This window comes from Monopterus albus, unplaced genomic scaffold, assembly GCF_001952655.1.
Source record: "Monopterus albus unplaced genomic scaffold, M_albus_1.0 scaffold499.1, whole genome shotgun sequence".
NCBI lineage: Eukaryota > Metazoa > Chordata > Actinopteri > Synbranchiformes > Synbranchidae > Monopterus > Monopterus albus.
In genome coordinates, this window is record NW_018128379.1 from 59,491 (window position 1) to 77,923 (window position 18,433).

The 18,433-nt window shown below is 39.0% G+C and overlaps 3 protein-coding genes across 5 annotated transcripts in view; 1 reads left to right on the top strand and 2 right to left on the bottom strand.

Annotated features, from left to right (window-relative positions):
* Window positions 1-8,587, bottom strand: part of slc5a6a (solute carrier family 5 member 6a) — a 35,064-nt gene extending 26,477 nt beyond the window's left edge. Inside the window, exon 1 of one of the 3 annotated variants that reach the window (XM_020588051.1) lies at window positions 8,403-8,587. The gene's annotated coding sequence lies outside the window, so the exon portion shown is untranslated. Of the gene's footprint in view, window positions 1-7,660; window positions 8,159-8,402 lie in introns of those variants that run through there. The other 2 variants (XM_020588048.1, XM_020588047.1) reach the window with 2 other exon arrangements.
* Window positions 8,588-9,169: 582 nt separating this feature from the next.
* Window positions 9,170-13,965, bottom strand: rpl7l1 (ribosomal protein L7-like 1). Its single transcript, XM_020588053.1, has 6 exons — window positions 13,858-13,965; window positions 13,184-13,292; window positions 12,206-12,369; window positions 11,256-11,393; window positions 11,057-11,166; window positions 9,170-9,949 (listed from the first exon to the last, which is right to left on the bottom strand). Exons 1-6 carry the CDS (start codon window positions 13,869-13,871, stop codon window positions 9,741-9,743), a joined length of 744 nt encoding a protein of 247 aa, XP_020443709.1. The 5' UTR covers window positions 13,872-13,965; the 3' UTR covers window positions 9,170-9,740.
* A 1,765-nt stretch (window positions 13,966-15,730) lies between these two features.
* On the top strand, window positions 15,731-16,964 carry LOC109952802 (TGF-beta-activated kinase 1 and MAP3K7-binding protein 2-like). Its single transcript, XM_020588056.1, has 4 exons — window positions 15,731-15,739; window positions 16,267-16,410; window positions 16,614-16,707; window positions 16,915-16,964. Exons 2-4 carry the CDS (start codon window positions 16,276-16,278, stop codon window positions 16,962-16,964), a joined length of 279 nt encoding a protein of 92 aa, XP_020443712.1. The 5' UTR covers window positions 15,731-15,739; window positions 16,267-16,275.
* Window positions 16,965-18,433: the final 1,469 nt, after the last annotated feature.

The following is an 18,433-nucleotide window of genomic DNA, read 5'->3' on the forward strand; positions in this document are numbered from 1 at the left end:
TTTAATCCATAATCATCAAAATTGAAACAAATAAAGGCTTGAAATATTTCACTTTGTGTGCAGTGAACTAATATAACATACAAGTTTCACTTTTTGAAACAAATTATTGAAATAAATGGACTTTTCCTTGATATTCTAATTTTTTGGCACATACCTGTATAGACAGGTGTGTGGCTTTCCTAATCACATCCAATCAGTATAATCAAACACAGTTGGACTCAAATGAAGGTGTAGAACCATCTCAGGGATGATCAGAAGAAATGGACAGCACCTAAGTTAAATATATGAGTGTCACAGCAAAGGGTCTGAATACTTATGACCAAGTGATATTTCAGTTTTTCTTTTTTAATAAATCTGCAAAAATGTCAAAAATTGTTTTTCTGTCAATATGGGGTGCTGTGTGTACATTAATGAGGAAAAAATGAACTTAAATGATTTTAGCATATGGCTGCAATATAACAAAGAGTGAAAAACTTAAGGGGGTCTGAATACTTTCCGTACCCACTGTATATCTATGGTTGTAACATTTGTTCATCTTCAGAAAAGGAAACTTGTTTCAGTGTGTGTTAAGTGACTTGATAATGCACTTTGAAAGTCAAGTGTGCAGGGCTGTGTGAATATTCTGTAACCTATCACCAACAGATTAACGTTGGCCAAGGCAGAGCAGCCAACATAACAACTGAGAGCGGCTCAGCGACACACACTGCAGCAGTTCAGTCAAACTGGTGAGACACAGAAAAGAGCTCATTTCTGTAGACCTTATATTCTTTAAATTTTTAGAGATGCACTGATCGATCAACTGAGATCGGAAATGGCCATTTTCAGCATGATTGGCCTTAACCGGTGACCGGCTGATCACTATGAGATTTCTTATTCTGTGCTGATCAGATTTAGAGGCATGACAGTTCACATCGCACATACAGTGACACAGACCAAAAGTGTAGCATGGGCAGTGCGTAGCATCTCACGTGCACCTCAAGTGAGGCTCATGCTCTAGTCTGTACCACATGTACGTTTACTCAAGCACCGGAAGCCTATACTATAAAAAGTGCACATAGGAACCTACAGAAACACCTTGCAGAAGGGGAAACTACGTCCGAATGTGACAAATAGTACACAGTGAGGGAATTACTGGCTACATGTGAAATGCACGTATACAGTGTTTTGCAAAAGTATTCATACCCCTTGAACTTCTCCACATTTTGTAACATTACAACCAGAAAATTAAATGTATTTTACTGGGATTTTATGTGAGGCCAACACAAAGTATCGCAAAATTGCGAAGTGGAAGGAAAATGATTCATGGTGTTCAAGATTTTTTACAAATGAAAAAACTAACGTGTGGCGTGCATATGTATTCAGCCCCCTTGAGTCAATACTTTGTTGAACCACCTTTCACTGCAATTACAGCTGCAAGTCATTTGGGGCATGTCTCTACCAGCTTTGCAAATCTAGAGATGGTGATTTTTGCCCATTCTTCTTTACAAAATAGCTCCAGTTCAGATTGGATGAAGAGTGAACAGCAATTTTCAAGTCTTGCCACAGATTCTCAATAGGATTTAGGTCTGGACTTTGACTGGGCCATTCTAACACATGAATATGCTTTGATCTAAACCATTCCATTGTAGCTCTAGCTGTATGTTTAGGGTCGTTGTCCTGCTGGAAGGTGAACCTCGACCCCAGTCCCAAGCCTTTTGTAGGCTCTAACAGATTTTCTTCCAGGATTGCCCTGTATTTAGCTCCATCCACTTTCCATCAACTCTGACCAGCTTCCCTGTCCCTGCTGAAGAAAAGCATCCCCACAGCATGATGCTGCCACCACGTTTCACGGTGGGGATGGTGTGTTCAGGCTGATGTGCAGTGTTAGGATTGGTCTCATCTGACCAGGGGCCTATTTCAAGAAGGCGGTTTAACAAACTCAGAGTTCAAACCTGAACTCTGAGTTGACTTACTCAGAGTTGGAAAACTCGGAGTTTTCGGTTTCAGAACAGCTGAAAAGAGTTGGTTTAATCAACTCTGAGTTGTCTGACTCAGAGTTAGGCGCGTGCCACGCGACTATAAAAAGCCCTGAACAATGGAGTGAAGAAATTACGAGTCACCATGGCAACAGGACCAAGCCAAAATAGGTCTGCGTTTTTCCCGACAGAAATGGATGTGCTACTACAAGCATATAGTGACTACGAGCCCATATTTCGTAAAAAAAGCAACACGGTTGCAGCGGCGAAAGAGAAAGAGTTAGCTTGGGGGAAAATAGCTGCCCGAGTCAATGCGTACGTTTACATTTTAATCATACAGTATTCGGTGTAAGTAATTACTAAATAATGTTAGTAATGTTATTATTTGTCACTTGTAAAGTAAGGAATGGTTCTTAATTCGTCAATAATTTAATGAGTAACGTCAGTAATTGCATAAAATGCCGATTGTTGTACGAATTAAAAGTGCAGTTTTATGTCTACCCTTGCTTAAAATTCCTATTGTGGTTGATATGGGATTTGTAAAGTAATGATTAATAAATAATCCAGTACGTTTTATGGAGAGTAATTATTACATTAATCAAAATACTTTTTTAAAATTGACCCAACACTGATGTAATAATATAAGAATTGAATTTTAATTTTCATGTAGGTGCATTGATGGGAATATGTGTGCCATCAATGCATCCAACCACATTAGGAAATCCTGAAGGGGATTCTAATTATTAGTTTATTTCCAGAGGTCACAGCAAGATGTTATTAACTGATCATCATTTTTCAGATTAGCCTTACTGAAACGAATTCAATACCACTAACCTGCAATCCTGTGAAACTCCTCTTTAATGGCTCTGAGGGGTTTGTGCCCAGGAAACACAACAAAAAATAACAGAAAGCGCTTGAGGGTGAGGCACACTTTCCGAACTATTCTACATACAGTGGCCTTACTAATGTGCTCTGCATCCCCGATGTTATAAAGAAAACTGCAGTTTGCAACAAATCGTAACGCAACACAAAGCATCTGCTCGGATGTAAGAGCACGGCCACGATGGGTGATGTGTCTGATGTATGGGTGGATAAGATTATTGATATATGTTATGGACTCTCTAGAAAAACGGTACCGCTCAAATAAAAATACATGGGGATATGACAAAAAAATCAACTCGTGGCCTCAATATCCTCTCCCGACGTAAATGCAATTCCCTGAAAATTAATACAGCGTCCTCATCTACAGGATCCTCTATGAATGGACACGCCATTTTGGTCTCTGCGTGACGGAAACGTGTGCAATCTATGAATGTACTGAAAGATTAAATGAGGTATTAAACACCTTTCACTTTAAAAAGGGGCGGAGACCCGGAGGAAACTCTGAGTTTCCCGAACAAAACCTGCTCCCAACCAGGTTAGGTTCACAGAGTAAGTTGCCATAGTAACTGACTCTGAGTTTAGATTACCTCTCTTTGTGAAACGGGTTTAACTATAAAAGCCAGATTTGTGGAGTACATGACTAATAGTTGTCCTGCGGACAGATTGTCCCACCTGAGCTGTGGATCTCTGCAGCTCCTCCAGAGTTACCATGGGCCTCTTGGTTGCTTCTCTGATTAATGCTCTCCTTGCCCGGCCCATCAGTTTAGGTGGACGGCCATGTCTTGGTAGGTTTGCAGTTGTGCCATACGCTTTCTATTTTTGGATGATGGATTGAACAGTGCGCCGTGAGATGTTCAAAGCTTGGGATATGTTTTTATAACCTAACCCTGCTTTTTAACCTCTCTACAACTTTATCCCTGATCTGTCTGGTGTGTTCCTTAGTCTTCATGATGCTGTTTGTTCACTAATGTTCTCTAACAAACCTCTGATGCCTTCACAGAACAGCTGTATTTATACTGAGATTGAATTAGACAGGTGGACTCTATTTACTAATTAGGTGACTTCTGAAGGCAGTTAGTTGCACTGGATTTTATTTAGGGATATAAATACATATGCACACCACACTTCAGATTTTTATCTGTAAAAAAAAAAAAACCTGGAACACTATGTATCCTTTTCCATCCACTTCACAATATTTTGTGTTGGTCTATCCCATAAAATCCCATTTAAGTTTGTGGTTGTAATGTGACAAAATGTGGAAAAATTCAAGGGGTGTGAATACTATTGCAAGGCGCTGTAAGTAGAGTGTATCCAACCTGTAGTAAAACACAGCAAATACAAGCTGCACACACTTCAAAATGAACTGTGTGCTCAGCAGGACTGATGGAACAGACATTCTCCTGTTTCTATTGCCTGTTGCACCTGTTTAAATTTGGTGAAGTGCAAATGTTGTACTTTACAACATAGGTTACAAGAATGTCTGTGTACACTGTCAATTATGGTTCTTAAAAAGAAAAAACATTGGAACTGGCCAAATCTGGAATGAGCAAGTTAGACACACACACAAAAAAGAATTAGCCAAGAAAATTGCTCAGTACTGCTGGGTAGCAGTATGTAAAGTAGGACTTTGTTTTGAAGCTCATCATAACCAGTTTGCTTAACTGTCTGTTAAGCTTTGTGGTAGGTTGACTCTCAGCGGCCAGGCATGTAGGAGACAGACTCGAACAAGATCTCAGGTTTTCTCAAATCAGTCCTTTATTTTGAACAAGTGCCAGCAAAGCACACATGCCAAACAAAATCACTAACAAACTAAATAGCTTAACTTCACATAACTGAAGAAAACTAAACTAAACTCAACCCAAAATAACAACGCAACTTACAGGCACGTGCACACCACTACACTTAGACTGCCATGCTACTAGCTGCTCCACCTCAGCTGATTAAGTAGCTCCTGGTACCAATCAACCCTATGACATCCTTAATGACATCAGAGAGCATACAAAATGAGGAAGTGATGAACCTAATAAATACAAAAATTTAACACACAGGTTAAGGCATTAGAAAACATACATGACTTAGCCTAGGGACAAGTGGAGTGTTCTCATCCACTTTGTCACAAGCTTTATTATCAACTCAGTGGGCAGAAGACAGAACTCAACTGTCTGACACAAAAGCTGAGTAAAAATATAGTGCCCTTTTCTAAATGAACTGAATCGTTTATAAATCAAAAATCATTCCAAAATCAAATTATGACACCAAGAATCAGAATTGAATCGCAAGTTTGCCAGAGACTCCCACCTCTAAGAATCGCAAAAAAAAAAAACAAACAAACAAATGACACGGATTTCCTATTTTAGGCAACACAAGACATTTTCACCAATTTGCGGAGCCACCGAAACAATAATGTATCCTCCATTGTTTTTAGCCACGATCAGCACAACAGACAGAAGGCTGTATGGAGAACCATATATATACATACACACACACACACACACACACACTAAATAGGATACGTCTGTATGCATGGTGTGTGTACCGTCTTACTGTCATCATCTCTGGAACCTGTGCACCCACGGCCCTAGCTCTACTTGTATCTCAGTGACACAAAAGGCCAATAATATGACTAATCATTAAACCTTCAGCTGAACCCTGGCCGGCTTTGTGAAATAAACCCCACAGGCTGTGAGGACAAGAGGTAGAAAAATTGGATGCATCAGAATTTGTTTTATGAGTACCAAAGATAAAGAGTTACTGATAAGTACAAGCATCATTACTGAATATTGTACCATCATCAGTCTTGATCGGTGTTGTCAATGAAAAACAAAAATGCAGACAGGTGCAATGAATACTGAAATGTAAAATGAACACTGTGTTAGTCTTTTGTTACAACTATTAGCACACCAGAAAATATTACAAAAGAATGTTTTGTTGAAGCTTGTGTGTAATCATTAGCCAGCACAAAACATGGTTCCTCGCAGCCTTAACATCTTTAGCTTCTCCATGAACTAACAAGAAACCACCTTATTATTTGGATGCTAAAAACCTCAGTGATTTATAGCATTTCTTGCAGAAATATGTACAAGTATGATATGATTGTATGAACAGCAAGAAAAATCTCTGACAGCTGACAAATGTCTGTAGTCTTATGATATCTCACCCAGGCCTGTTTTGGATAGTACTACTGGCGCTTGTGGTGATACAGCAGCCTGATACACTGGTTTATTTGCAGCTCTGATGTTAACCTTAAAACAGCCCATGGCTGCTCATTTACGCACACAGATAGGAACTGATAGGATAGCTGGAAATTACCAGCCATTTAATGTTTAATCTTGGCTACCTCTAGATTAGCTTTGCACCCCTCATAACTCCAAATAGTCTAATTATTTCAGAACAATAAAACCAGAGCCTCTTCCTAAAAGTGGGAAATTGACAAACCCCATATTTTAACTGGCATAATTGCAGACATAGTAACTTCTCCAGCCTTACAACAATTCTCTCTAACATCACAGGAACAAGGCATTAACAGACATGGCGTCCCACTGAGTAGTGCAAACATCACTCCCTTTCAAGTAGCTCCAAGGTCGGTAAATCCAACCAGTAGTCGCTGCATCTTCTCCCACACAACCACATAGTCCCAAAGTAGTGAAATTAATTCCAACTGGTAGCGTAGCACCCACAAGAAAATCATGGATCATTAATCTGCTCATTCACCAGCAACACATCAATAAGATCTATTGAAAATACACACAACAAACAAGGCAATACAGTATAACATTTTGCCAGTATGGTGGGGGCGCCGGTGGATGTCAGGCAAGCTCACCTGAACGCGCAGCTGCCTGGAGAAATAACCATTCAAGGAAACCTTGAACTATCAGGTAAGAATCTTTTGTTAGAAAAAGCAGGGGAGAATTTGTGAGACCTGTATAGACAGAATAGACTAGAACATACATACACCTTATTTTTTGAGCTTCAGATAAGGTCTAAGATGATTAAAAAAAAAAAAAAGATTGTAGACGAGTCAGAAAACAAGGAAACGCATGCCATGGGCTCTTTGAATTGATTTCCGAACCTGCTAGAGTACAGATAACATTTGCACAATTCTAAAATCAATGTTGCTGTGCAAACATTTTGTACACAGTTGGGTACTAAATATTTAACACGGTTCTACCTGTTTCATTACAACTTAAAATAATTCTATTAAACCACTCAATCTTTAAATTATCCTATAAAGTCCAGTTGTGCAGTGCAGCACCCTTGATGTATTCGCTATAAACATTAAGCCCAAGAGATAAATACTGGCCCGCTAGAGATCTAGCTTGTTGGTGAATTATACTGCTAAAAGGTCAGGCATCATCCCCTACATAAGACAGCAAACCCTTTAACGCTACTTGTAGGATGGTGGATCGTTTGTTTTTAAAATGACTGCCCATTTGGCCAACTATACCGGACACGCTCCACCAAGTCATTCATTTCAACTACCCATGTACTGCACTAGCTAAACACCGGCACACATTTGCTAACAGCATGTCCCAGCCGTTCTGTTACCAACATAACGTTGGCTGCATTACAGTCACAGTCACAGTCCAAAGAAACAGTAACCGAAAAAAGCACACGTGTTCACGCATATGTGCTTAATTCTCAACTGTGTGACCACGCGGTCATATTGCCCAGTAATTCTAACTTTCCCCGCTACCGCGTGCGCAACGTGAAACTAATCTCTGACACCCGGCAAACTCCGAAGCCACGATAGCGACCAAATGCAAACATCTTAGTGCTCGCCCTAAGACTATCGTTTGAACTTAGTGCCTAGCTAAGATGCTTACCTTCTTCTTCCTTATTGTGAGGTTAACTGGTGGCTTGCACAAGACTCACCTTACTAGTCCTCCATGCCATAATATTAAACCTGTGGTACGTCAGATTACGTCATTTGACTGTCCTTTTCCGTTCTCATTGACTCTACAACGGTGCCTTCAAGTGAAGTAGAAATTTGCATTTGCCGCCGGATATTTTCGTGCGTTACCATTTATGTAGCACGTTGCCCCGTGATTAGAATCGATCGGGTTAAAATACTTATATAGTCAATGCAATAAACGTTTTAAGTAGTGGTGGTTTTGTTTAGGATACACATCAAACGTACAAGTCATTAGGCTACTCTGTCATATAAAGTAGGTTTTGCCATGATTTAATACTGCTTCAAAGCACCGTGTTTTCTGCCTTGTCATTTAAAAAAGATTTCTAAAAGGCAGGTCAACACGTGGGTTGTCGATATTGTATTTAATTAGCAAAGACTTTCCACTGGGATGGAAATGGAACGGAAATCAAATTAAATAGAAACGACTCAAAACACAGCAGTTAAGTAACTGACTTAAAAAATATTAATTCGCTATATCGACAGAAAAGCTCCCGCTTCAACGTTTACCATGACGCCATTGTACGAATGCGCCAGGGGTAGAGAAAATTATCACAAGGGTCATTAGTTGCCATAGCAACAGCCGCTGATTGATTTTATAGACACGTCACTGTATCCCTAACCCACCCCGTATGACACATGCACACGTCTTTTACCTGTTCTTTTCTACGCTGAAGACCAGACTGAGTTCATTTTGGCTAAAGCCACATTCTCATCGAGTCTTTGTAGTACATCGGTGACAATGCTGACGCCATTCTCCAGTTCTCTCAGTGCGCATTCGTGGAAGCCAGCTGCATTGGTTACCACATCGATTTTCCCTCCTCTGCTGGCACCCCGTGTCTCACTAAATGAAGTCTGACACTAGTGTAACACCACAAGGGGGAAGAATGAGGCCGCAAAACAAGGTTTATGGGCTAATTTATGCCCTTAGCCTTGATATTGTCATGTTATCAGACAGACTCACACAACTCTGAAAAAATTGCAGGCACTTATATATTTAAGATTCTTATTCTTGATGCAGTACTACTTGGGAGGCGACTGGCCACCTGCATACTCATTTTGCATATTCTCACAAGAGCCCTGGTGATGGTGTCAATTTGGGATCACATGACCCGAGAGAAGACGATGATAAATTCTAAATACAGGAGAAGATGCTTGGAACAATCTGCCTGCCAACCACCTTCAAAAACTGTGCACAAATATACTGAGAACTGGTGTTATTTCAAAGTGAAAGGGTCCTTCACACAAATATTGAGTTCTGTTTTTTGATTATGCACCATGCCTGAATATAATTTGTACAGACAAATATTCAAGACATTTTTGGAAGCGTCCTGTCTTTACTTTAGTGGAGAATAGCGTTTGGTATTGTCATGGTGCCAGACTAATTCTGTATCCAACATCACAGTAATTGAAAAGTACTGAATCATTTTTACTGTAAAAACAATGTATTATCAATGAATAATAAATCAATACACCAATCAGCGTTAAAACAGATTTTTCAGACTTGCCAACTTTTCACACTGAAATCTACTGAATGCAGTAAATTAACCTGGGGCATGTGGGCTGGTGACTCCTGTATGCAGGACAATCCATCCTTTCTACTCAGCTCCTGTCCTTACATATAGTATGTAGCGAACACAAACCCATTCCTCTGACCACCTTTGACAAATATTATTTGTACTAAGCAACCATTAACATACAATATTCAGTGATTTCAAATATTGTTACATTTTCACCCAAGAGCACAACTGTGCCCATCAGTCCATGGTCAGGGGCACCACATTTTTAAATACATAAATGTGAAACAGAAAACGCAGATAAAGACAGTGAACTCCACTTTTCTGGTGTGTCTTAGTGCTCTCTAACCAGAGAACGGGTGTACAGGCTGAAACAAAGAAACAATATGTATTATTTTATTGTGACTGTCATCTGCTCCTCATGAAGTCAAGCATCCCAACGTTGCCGCTGAGTGTTCATGTTGCAGGTGTTAACTCCTAGTTTAGTTGTCTGATGATAGAGTTAATGTCTGTACAACGGAATCCAGGGTTTCCCAGGTCCTTCAGGAGCCCAGCCTTATCCCTGGCAGCGTGACGAGCCACTGACAGCCTGAAAGGCAACAGGAAGTTGTTGGCGGCGCGGAAGCCCTTACCGACTGAGTAGATTTCATGGATCAGGTCCTCCAAACAGATGATGCCATGTTTACCTGAGGAATAAGAGCATGGGGGTAAGTGAAGGATGGCATGGAAAGATTTTATGGATGACAGAATATACAGCCCACCTGCATTTACCAGACTAACGACTGTGTGACTGGTGGGCACAGAGGAAACACATTCAACACTGCTTACTTCAGATTTCAATGTGCTCACTTTGTACTGTCCAGGGGAAGACTGGTGACAGTATCTGTGCACTTGTCACACAGCTGGTTGCACATGAAGATTAGTTGTCTACCTTATGATGGTTGGAAAAAGCCAGTGTTGTGTGTTTTAACAACAATTTGCTTACTGGATATAAAACGCAGAACAATGTAATATACTGCAGTGTACACATGACTGATACAGGGTAGATGCTGACAGAGAGGGAGGGTGTATCAGGCACAGGACTCCATGGGAGATGCAAAAAAGATGAACTGAGAGGAAATGTACCATATGTTTCCAAATAAATTTTCATTTTAAATTATTGTATTATATTGTAGTTATGGTGTTTGTTGTTTACTCTTTATTGCTGTTGAAACACAGGAATTTCCCGTTTGTTGGATTAAGTCTTATCTTATGTTTTCATTCTGCCCATGTATTTTGACAAAGACTGTGACAGTTGGAAGTATATTACAGGTTTTCAGCTGCTTTTTGTAAAGTTTCTAATTGCAGACATGTCTCAGACACAATGCTGGGAGGGAGGGAGTGAAACAGAGTGGCTGTGAGGTAGTGGCATGGGGGCATGGGGGCTTCAAATGAAGGGAGGTATAATGAAAAGTCTGACTTTGTACAGTACCTTGAGCTGGTACTGCGCTCCCTAGATTCATCTTGTGGGAAACAAACTACTTCTGCCTTATCTGTTTTCAGCTTGAAGCTGTTTGCTTACTTCTAAGACATAACAAGGTGCCTCATTATTTTAGATGAGCACACACACAATCGACATACAGTAAAAAAATTTTTTTTTAAATAAAATAAAAAAAAAAGTTCATAATTATTCAAATATGAACGGTGAATTATTTCAGCTACATGCACACTGTGCGATACAAAACTGATTTGAATTGTGTCGTAACTGTATTGTGACACACAAAAAAAGTCTGATTTAGATTTTCCAGTTTTACCCATCTGCTGCTCAATGAATGCGTTGTCTGTGAGAGGAACTCTCCTCCTGCCGACCCTGGTCTGTCCTCGCTTCAGAATGAGCTCACGAACAGACTTCAAGTTGGGAAATCTGTTGGCAAGATTACAAAGTTATTATAATATGCAACAGAACACATTTAATACAAGTTTTATTTACTGAAGCATAACAGAGTTACTCACCCCCAGGCCACATAAGGCTCAACCATCTTCATCATGCTTACAGAGGTCTTGTTAATTTTGACAAAGGTCCCACTGAAGATCTTTCTTAGCCTCAACATCTGAATGACCTTCATCACTTTAGGACTCACACCTTTAATCCTAACAGGAAAAGATCATCAGTGTTTATCCCCAGGAATGGCATCTCATTATGTACAGGTATGGGGATTTAATACAGATTTACACCACCACAACTGTTTTCATTTACTGTAACGCAGAAGTTCTGATGTTTTAGACCTGGAAACACAGAGGGTTCTTACAAAGACCTTATATTCTTCTTTCAGTTTAAGTTAAAAACTGAACATTAGCTGAAAAGCTGAATTTAATCTTGCTTCATCTTAACACATTTTCCTGAAGGGAAGTCTGCAAACTGAACATTAAGTGTCTAATCAAAGTGTGTGATGTGTACATTAAAATTCCCTAAACTGTTAACATACAGACTAAATTAACGGTGTCTTACATAAGGTAAAACTGTTGATATTACAAGGCAACCAGTACAAGATGATTCTGAATCAAACCTACCAAATGAACTCTCAATGTGCATGTTTTTAGTGAACAAAGTATCACACTGTACAGACTTAAGGTTTCACATACCAAACTTAACTAACTCAAAGCTTTAGTATCACCGTATTTTTCATTATTGAGGTGTATTCTTAAGCTTGCAGGGATTGTCTGTAAGAGTTGGCAAGTTATTTGTTGGGATTATTACTTGCTGTGTACACATCCCCACCTGAACAGTTTCTACATGCAGTATGGTTAAGTTAACAGGAGAAGATAGGGACTATTTTTACCATTAATATTTTTGCTGAGCACTAAACTCAAATGGTTGCAATCGTCAATCTAATGGTTTAAATAGGCATATGTATGTATGGGGGAATGTCCTTTCAAACCCTCTATTTTAGAAAAGTACTCACTCTCTGATGCGGACAACGAAGGCTAGCCTGTTCTTAGCAGGAGGCAGAGGGGGCGGCGGCCTGCGCTTGGCTCTCGAGATGCGAGTTTCATCACGATGTCTCTTGTGGCTGTTTTTCAGGAAATCTTCCAAACGTTTGAACTTTAATGGTTTGCCTTTTGATACCTGAATAATATAGAAATATCCATATAAACATACAGCACTGTGTAAAAACAGGTAGTATCACATACAGGCTTGTCGATTTAGATGATCCTAGGGATGCTTAAGAAAAATCCATTGGCTAAAATGTCAACTGATCTCTTTGATAAATTAATTTAGCTGTATACCATTATAATATTAGTATTAGAAATAACACACACAATAGTGTTGTAGTCAAGACTAGCTAAACAAGACAACTGGAGCGTATTGAGACCGAGACAAGACCAGACCAGCTCAGTTAAACTGAATTTGATAGTCTGACAGTACTTGTTCGCCTGCGTTTCAGTGACACTGATGACACTATATAGGAGTGACATTATTGAACCCCCCCCCCAAAAAAATACCACAGATTATGCAAAGGAATAGGTAACAGTTGAAACAGTGTTTTAGCTGAAAGTATGCTGAAGTTATTAAGATGTGAAAATTTTCCCATTCACTTGAACAGGGCAAAATTTGTGTAAAAAAGCGAACTATTATATAAGTATGAACGTTACAAACAACAAAAATACAAGCACCCGTGTCTTTAAAAGCTGATCATTTTGATATCTGAATGTCTTTTCTAGCTGAACATATGCTGAAGAAATTAAGTGCCTAAAAACAGACAAGAGGAACCCATAATAATAATAATAATAATAATAATAATAATAAGAGGATAACAGCTGTTTCAGCATCCACACAATAATAAAGAACAGGATAACAAGAGTGTGGATGCTGCTGCTAAAGCATCCACAGGAACACAGTGTGGATGCTTTTCATTATCCACACAAATATCGCCACTTACCTTTCTCTTGTCAAGCAGTGCAAGCTTGGCTTGTGTGGCTTTAATGGCCCGGTATGCTTTCCTCTTTTTCAGCAAATATTCAGGAACTAACTTGATCACCTTTTTTGATCTGACAAAACAATCATACACAAACAGAGAGAAAATCTGCTGACAAACGTAAAAAAAAACTGCCAGTGGCGACTATTAATCCCCTAACTGCCTTACAGTAATATTTAATGTTCTATCTTCTTGCACACGTAAAACACCCGTTTAAAAAGTTGTCATCTCTACCCAGACACAGTGAACCAGTTCAGCTTCGGCTTTCTGGTGTGTAACCTTGTTGCTAGTAGCTTAACTTTACCTACGCAGTGCCTGAAAGTATCATCTAAATACAACGCAGAACACACAAAGCACATAGCACAAACATAGAGCTACACAAATTCCATATTAATAGTTCCAAGTAATGAAAAATTACTTGACACCTAGGTTATGTTGTGGTTATCTCCCAAGTCAAAGTACGCTTAACCCCATGTGAAATTAGACACTCTAAAACCTGCCTTTTCTATCTTCAACGCTCTTAATATATTCCTTGACAGAATTAGTAAAAAACATATTTCCCTGAAAGCCTCGAAACAATACAGGTGGACTTATAACGACAACGGATTCGCTTAGATGTAGTTAGAACAAATACATACTCCTCGTCAGCCATGGTAAAATCATGGAACGAAAACTTGACCGTCGCTTGCAGATGACGCCACCAGTTCTTCTTCTTAGTTAGTAAAGCAGACTAGACGCTATCTTGGTGTGTTGCTGCCCTCAGCTGGTTGTTATTTGTTGCTCCTTTACAGTAAGTTCTTTCTATTTTACAAATAACAAAGTACATTTACTCAAGCGCCGTTTTGATGTATTTGTACCTTAATTGGGTATTTTAATTTTCTGCTACTTCATACTTTGACTTTATTACATTTTACAGGCAAATAATGTAATGTAATATATTTTAATATTGATCCTCATCTACAAAGCTACAAGCTACAAAGCAGTAATTCAAACTATAAGCATATACATAAATTAACATCAGCTTCACCTTTAACAGCTGCAACCTTAAAAGTGAACAATGCATCAATTATTATAATCCAATAATATTTATTAATGTAAAATACAATATATAAAATGTTAAATCCATTCATTTAAATTGTGCCATTCTGGATAATGAAAACCTTAACTTTTAAAGTACATTCTTATGCTAATACTTTTGTACTTTTAGTTCAATAACATTTTGAATGCAGGACTTCAACAGTAACAGTATTTTTACACTGTGGTATTTTTACACTACTCTTATTTCAGCAGCTTCTCAGTCTTTCTCCAATTATTCAGGCCAAGAAGGGTGCACAGAGTAAAAGCAATTTCTCCAAGTGTTCCAAGGTGTTTGTGCAGTCTCTTCCTTTAACGATAGGTTTTGCACTGAGGCTGTGCCTTACTGTCTAAGCTCTACCACACTCACATTTTTCCTCTGGGGATTTTCCAATCAGAGCCAGGCCATTTCTAAGCCCATGGTAGCCTAACCTCAGTCTGGCGATTACAACCAAGTTCTTTCACTTGCAGACAAAGCTACTTTGTTGTTCTTTTCACAGTTTTTGCATCCGAGAAACTGTAGTTTTGACTGATGGATGAGAGGTTAAAATGTCTCAAGAACCTCAAGAAAGACTGTTGCCAGCTTTAGCACTTTGAATATACATGGCCAGGATAGATGAGAATTTCCATCACATGAAAGCCTACTGTTTGTCTAAACAATTTTCTTATCAGTGACTGTAGTACAGCTACCATAAGTTGATATACATAGGTTACAGACATAAAGACAATATTCCACCCCTACTGTCCAAATGCTTACTGTCCCAGTAAGTACCTAAAAAGCCTCCAGTTAATCCAAAATGCTACAGCCAGAGTACTGACAGGAACTAGCAAGATAGATCATATTAGATTAGATTCAACTTTATTGTCATTACACATGTACAAGTACAAGGCAATGAAATATAGTTTACCATCTAACCAGAAGTGCAATAACAGCAGTGCAGAGTGTACAGTATCTGTAGTATGCATAGTCAGTACTAATTTACCGATAGATATGCACAATTGATATTTACAGTAAGTTATGTAAGGTAATGTACAACATACAACAGACTTTATGGATTTAAATTACAAGTAATGGATAAAATACATTAAGCTTATAAAACACTAGTGTAATGGGATGAAATGGAATGCAGAAAAGGAAGATAAGTTACATGAGTTAACAGTTCAATGGATGTAAGTAGTGCAAAGCTAAATATACAGTATCTGCATATGTACAGTGCACAAATGAATAACAGAGCAGTATTCTGTGAGTAGAGTATGTGCAAATTAACAGATCACTTCAGTAGTACAGGTAACAGAAGTCTATTGTATTAGCCCCGGGAGGACTGTGGGGAAGAAGCTGTTCCTGAGTCTACTGGTCTTGGTCCGGAGGCTCCTGAAGTGCCTCCTAGAGGGCAGGAGGTCAAACAGTTTGTTGACAGGGTGAGAGGAGCATACACCTCAGTGGAGGTGAGTGTGAGTGGCTGGTGGTGTGTGGAGGGTCTGGACCTGATAGCTGTCTTCTTGTTGTCAAAATCAGAATCAGAATCAGCTTTATTGGCCAGGTGTGTTGGGCACATGAAGAATTTGACTCTGGTAGAGCGGCTCTCAATGTGTAGGTACATATCAACAAGCAAGGGAATGTGTATTAGGAAAGGAGATAAAAAAAAAAAAAAGAGTAAAGTACTTATAAATAGAGACCTGTACATACAGTCAGGGAAAAAATTATTTGAATCCAGCTGATTTTGTAAGTTTGCCCACTAACAAAGAAATGATCAGTCTACAATTTCAATAGTAGGTTTATGTGAACAGTGAGAGACACAACAATAACAAAAAATCCAGAAAAATGCATTACATAAAAAGTTAGCTGAACTCTTTAGATTTTTCAGTAAAATTGACCATATCATTGAATATACAGTATCATAGAAGGAATAGTTACTGACAGTACTGTCTCTGTGTGCATTTGCTTCTTTGCTTGCAACATTTTGGTTCATCAGAAGGCCCACATGGAAAGACTGCGGCATGAGCTGGAGCTGAAGAAGAAGAAACTGGAGAAGTTAAAAGAGGAAGTCAATGAGATGGAGAATGACCTCACCAGGAGATGGCTGGAGAGATCCAACTCAGCTTCCCAAATTCCTTCTGTGAGCTGCATTGTCTGATTTTTAAAGACAGAAATGTGTCCATAGTGAATTCTCTTTAGATTTTTGTGTGATATTTGTCTTGACTTGATGGTGAAGGTTAAAATACAGACAGGAGTTGTGGAGAGAGAGAGGTGAGTGTGTAAAGCTGCAAAGGTCCATAGACTAACTTTGATTTTATGCTATTCTCTTTCCTTATTTGTCAGATTGAGGAAATGAAGCAGTTGCGATGCAAAAACAGGGTACTGCAGATCGACATTGACTGCCTCACCAAAGAAATTGATCTCCTTCAAACAAGAGGTAGGAGTCTGTCTCCCTATCTTTGATATACAGTATTTAAGCCTCAACTATTTAGGGATCTTAACCTGGCATTCAACTTATGTACATGTCTGTCTTATAAAATAATCAGTGTTGAATTACATTTTGCAGTAGCTTGCTGGTAGTAAACTACATTTATATTTATGCTGTGATTCAAGTAGTAAATTATTTTTTCCCTTTTTTGTGTAGTTAACTACAGAAACTACAAACTGTTTTGGGCCATAAAAGGAAAGGCATGATCTTTTTAAATTTGTCTATCACAAAAATATAACATTTAGGACTGTTTAGTTTGGGTCCCATGGGTACTCCAGGAAGCTGGATTATCATCTTACCTGAGAAAAATATTTGGATAGCCCCACCTGGACTTTAGTTTCTGGAAGGCAGGGGTCTGATAGACAATTGGAAAATCCCAAGTATCTTATAAGCACCATTGATTCCCTCATTTGCATCTTTGCCTTGTCTTAGTCCCACCCATGTAAGATTTGGGGAAAGCCTGTGAGAAGAAAGAACTTGAGGAAACTTATTATTGACATGAGGCATCCTTCATCTGAAGTGTCCAATCATCCAATCACAACTGATTTCTGATAAAGGGGTGTGTCAGTTCACAAAAAACTTCAGCAAAGGAGGGTCTCAAGTATCCTTGCTCACTTCTCCTCCAGCACTGTCCTTGGTCCTCAGAACGTCCTCCTTTCTCGAGGACGATCTTATGAGAGACATGTATTCAAAGCCAAAGATGACCTCCTTTGCACTTGCACATGCATAGTGGGGTTTCATAATCTGTGGTTTATGTATGACCTGAGAACAGGTAGGCATGTTTTGCATTTAGTTCAATTGAGTGGCATATTTTGCTGGTCTTTAAGGAATGTTCATTGAAATGAGATAAATAGGGATAAAGATAGAGTACTTAAAACTAGAGACCTGTATGTATTCAAAGCCAAAGCTGACATTCTTTGCACTTGCACATGCATAGTGGGGTTTCATAATCTGTGGTTTATGTATGACCTGTGAACAGGTAGGAATGTTTTGCTTTGCATTTAGTTCAATTGAGTGGCATATTTTGCTGGTCTTTAAGGAATGTTCATTGAAATGAGATAAATAGGGATAAAGATAGAGTACTTAAAACTAGAGACCTGTACGAGTCTGTATGATCTGTACAATGTATATATACACAAGTATTGCACTGAGGGTTATTGTCCAATCATACTGTCGTGGGTTAAGTGTTCATCAGTGTGATGGCCTGGGGGATGAAACTGTCCCTGTGCCTGGTTGTCTTGGTGCACAGCAACCTGTAAAGCTGTCCAAAGGGGAGGAGGTCAAACAGGTTGTGTCCGGGGTGTGAGGGGTCTGCATTGATCCTCTCCGCCCTTCATAGCCTATTAGATTGTACCATTTAGTTTATCCTTATTACTTTAATGATAACTGAATTAAAGTAATAAGGATAAACTAAATGGTACAATCTAATAGGCTATGAAGAAACTCAAAGCTATGTGCAAACAGTGACAGTAGTGCAAATAATAAGAAGATTGTCAGGTTGTTAGCATCATCAGGGGCATTGGTGATGAGATGCATAATAGCTTATGAAATGTATATAGACAGCAGTGCAAATGACCAAACATTTAGTTTATCCTTATTACTTTAATTCAGTTGTCATAATCTAGCCACAGGGGTTGCAAGCCAGTGACTTCTGTGCCATTCCCAAGCCTGGATC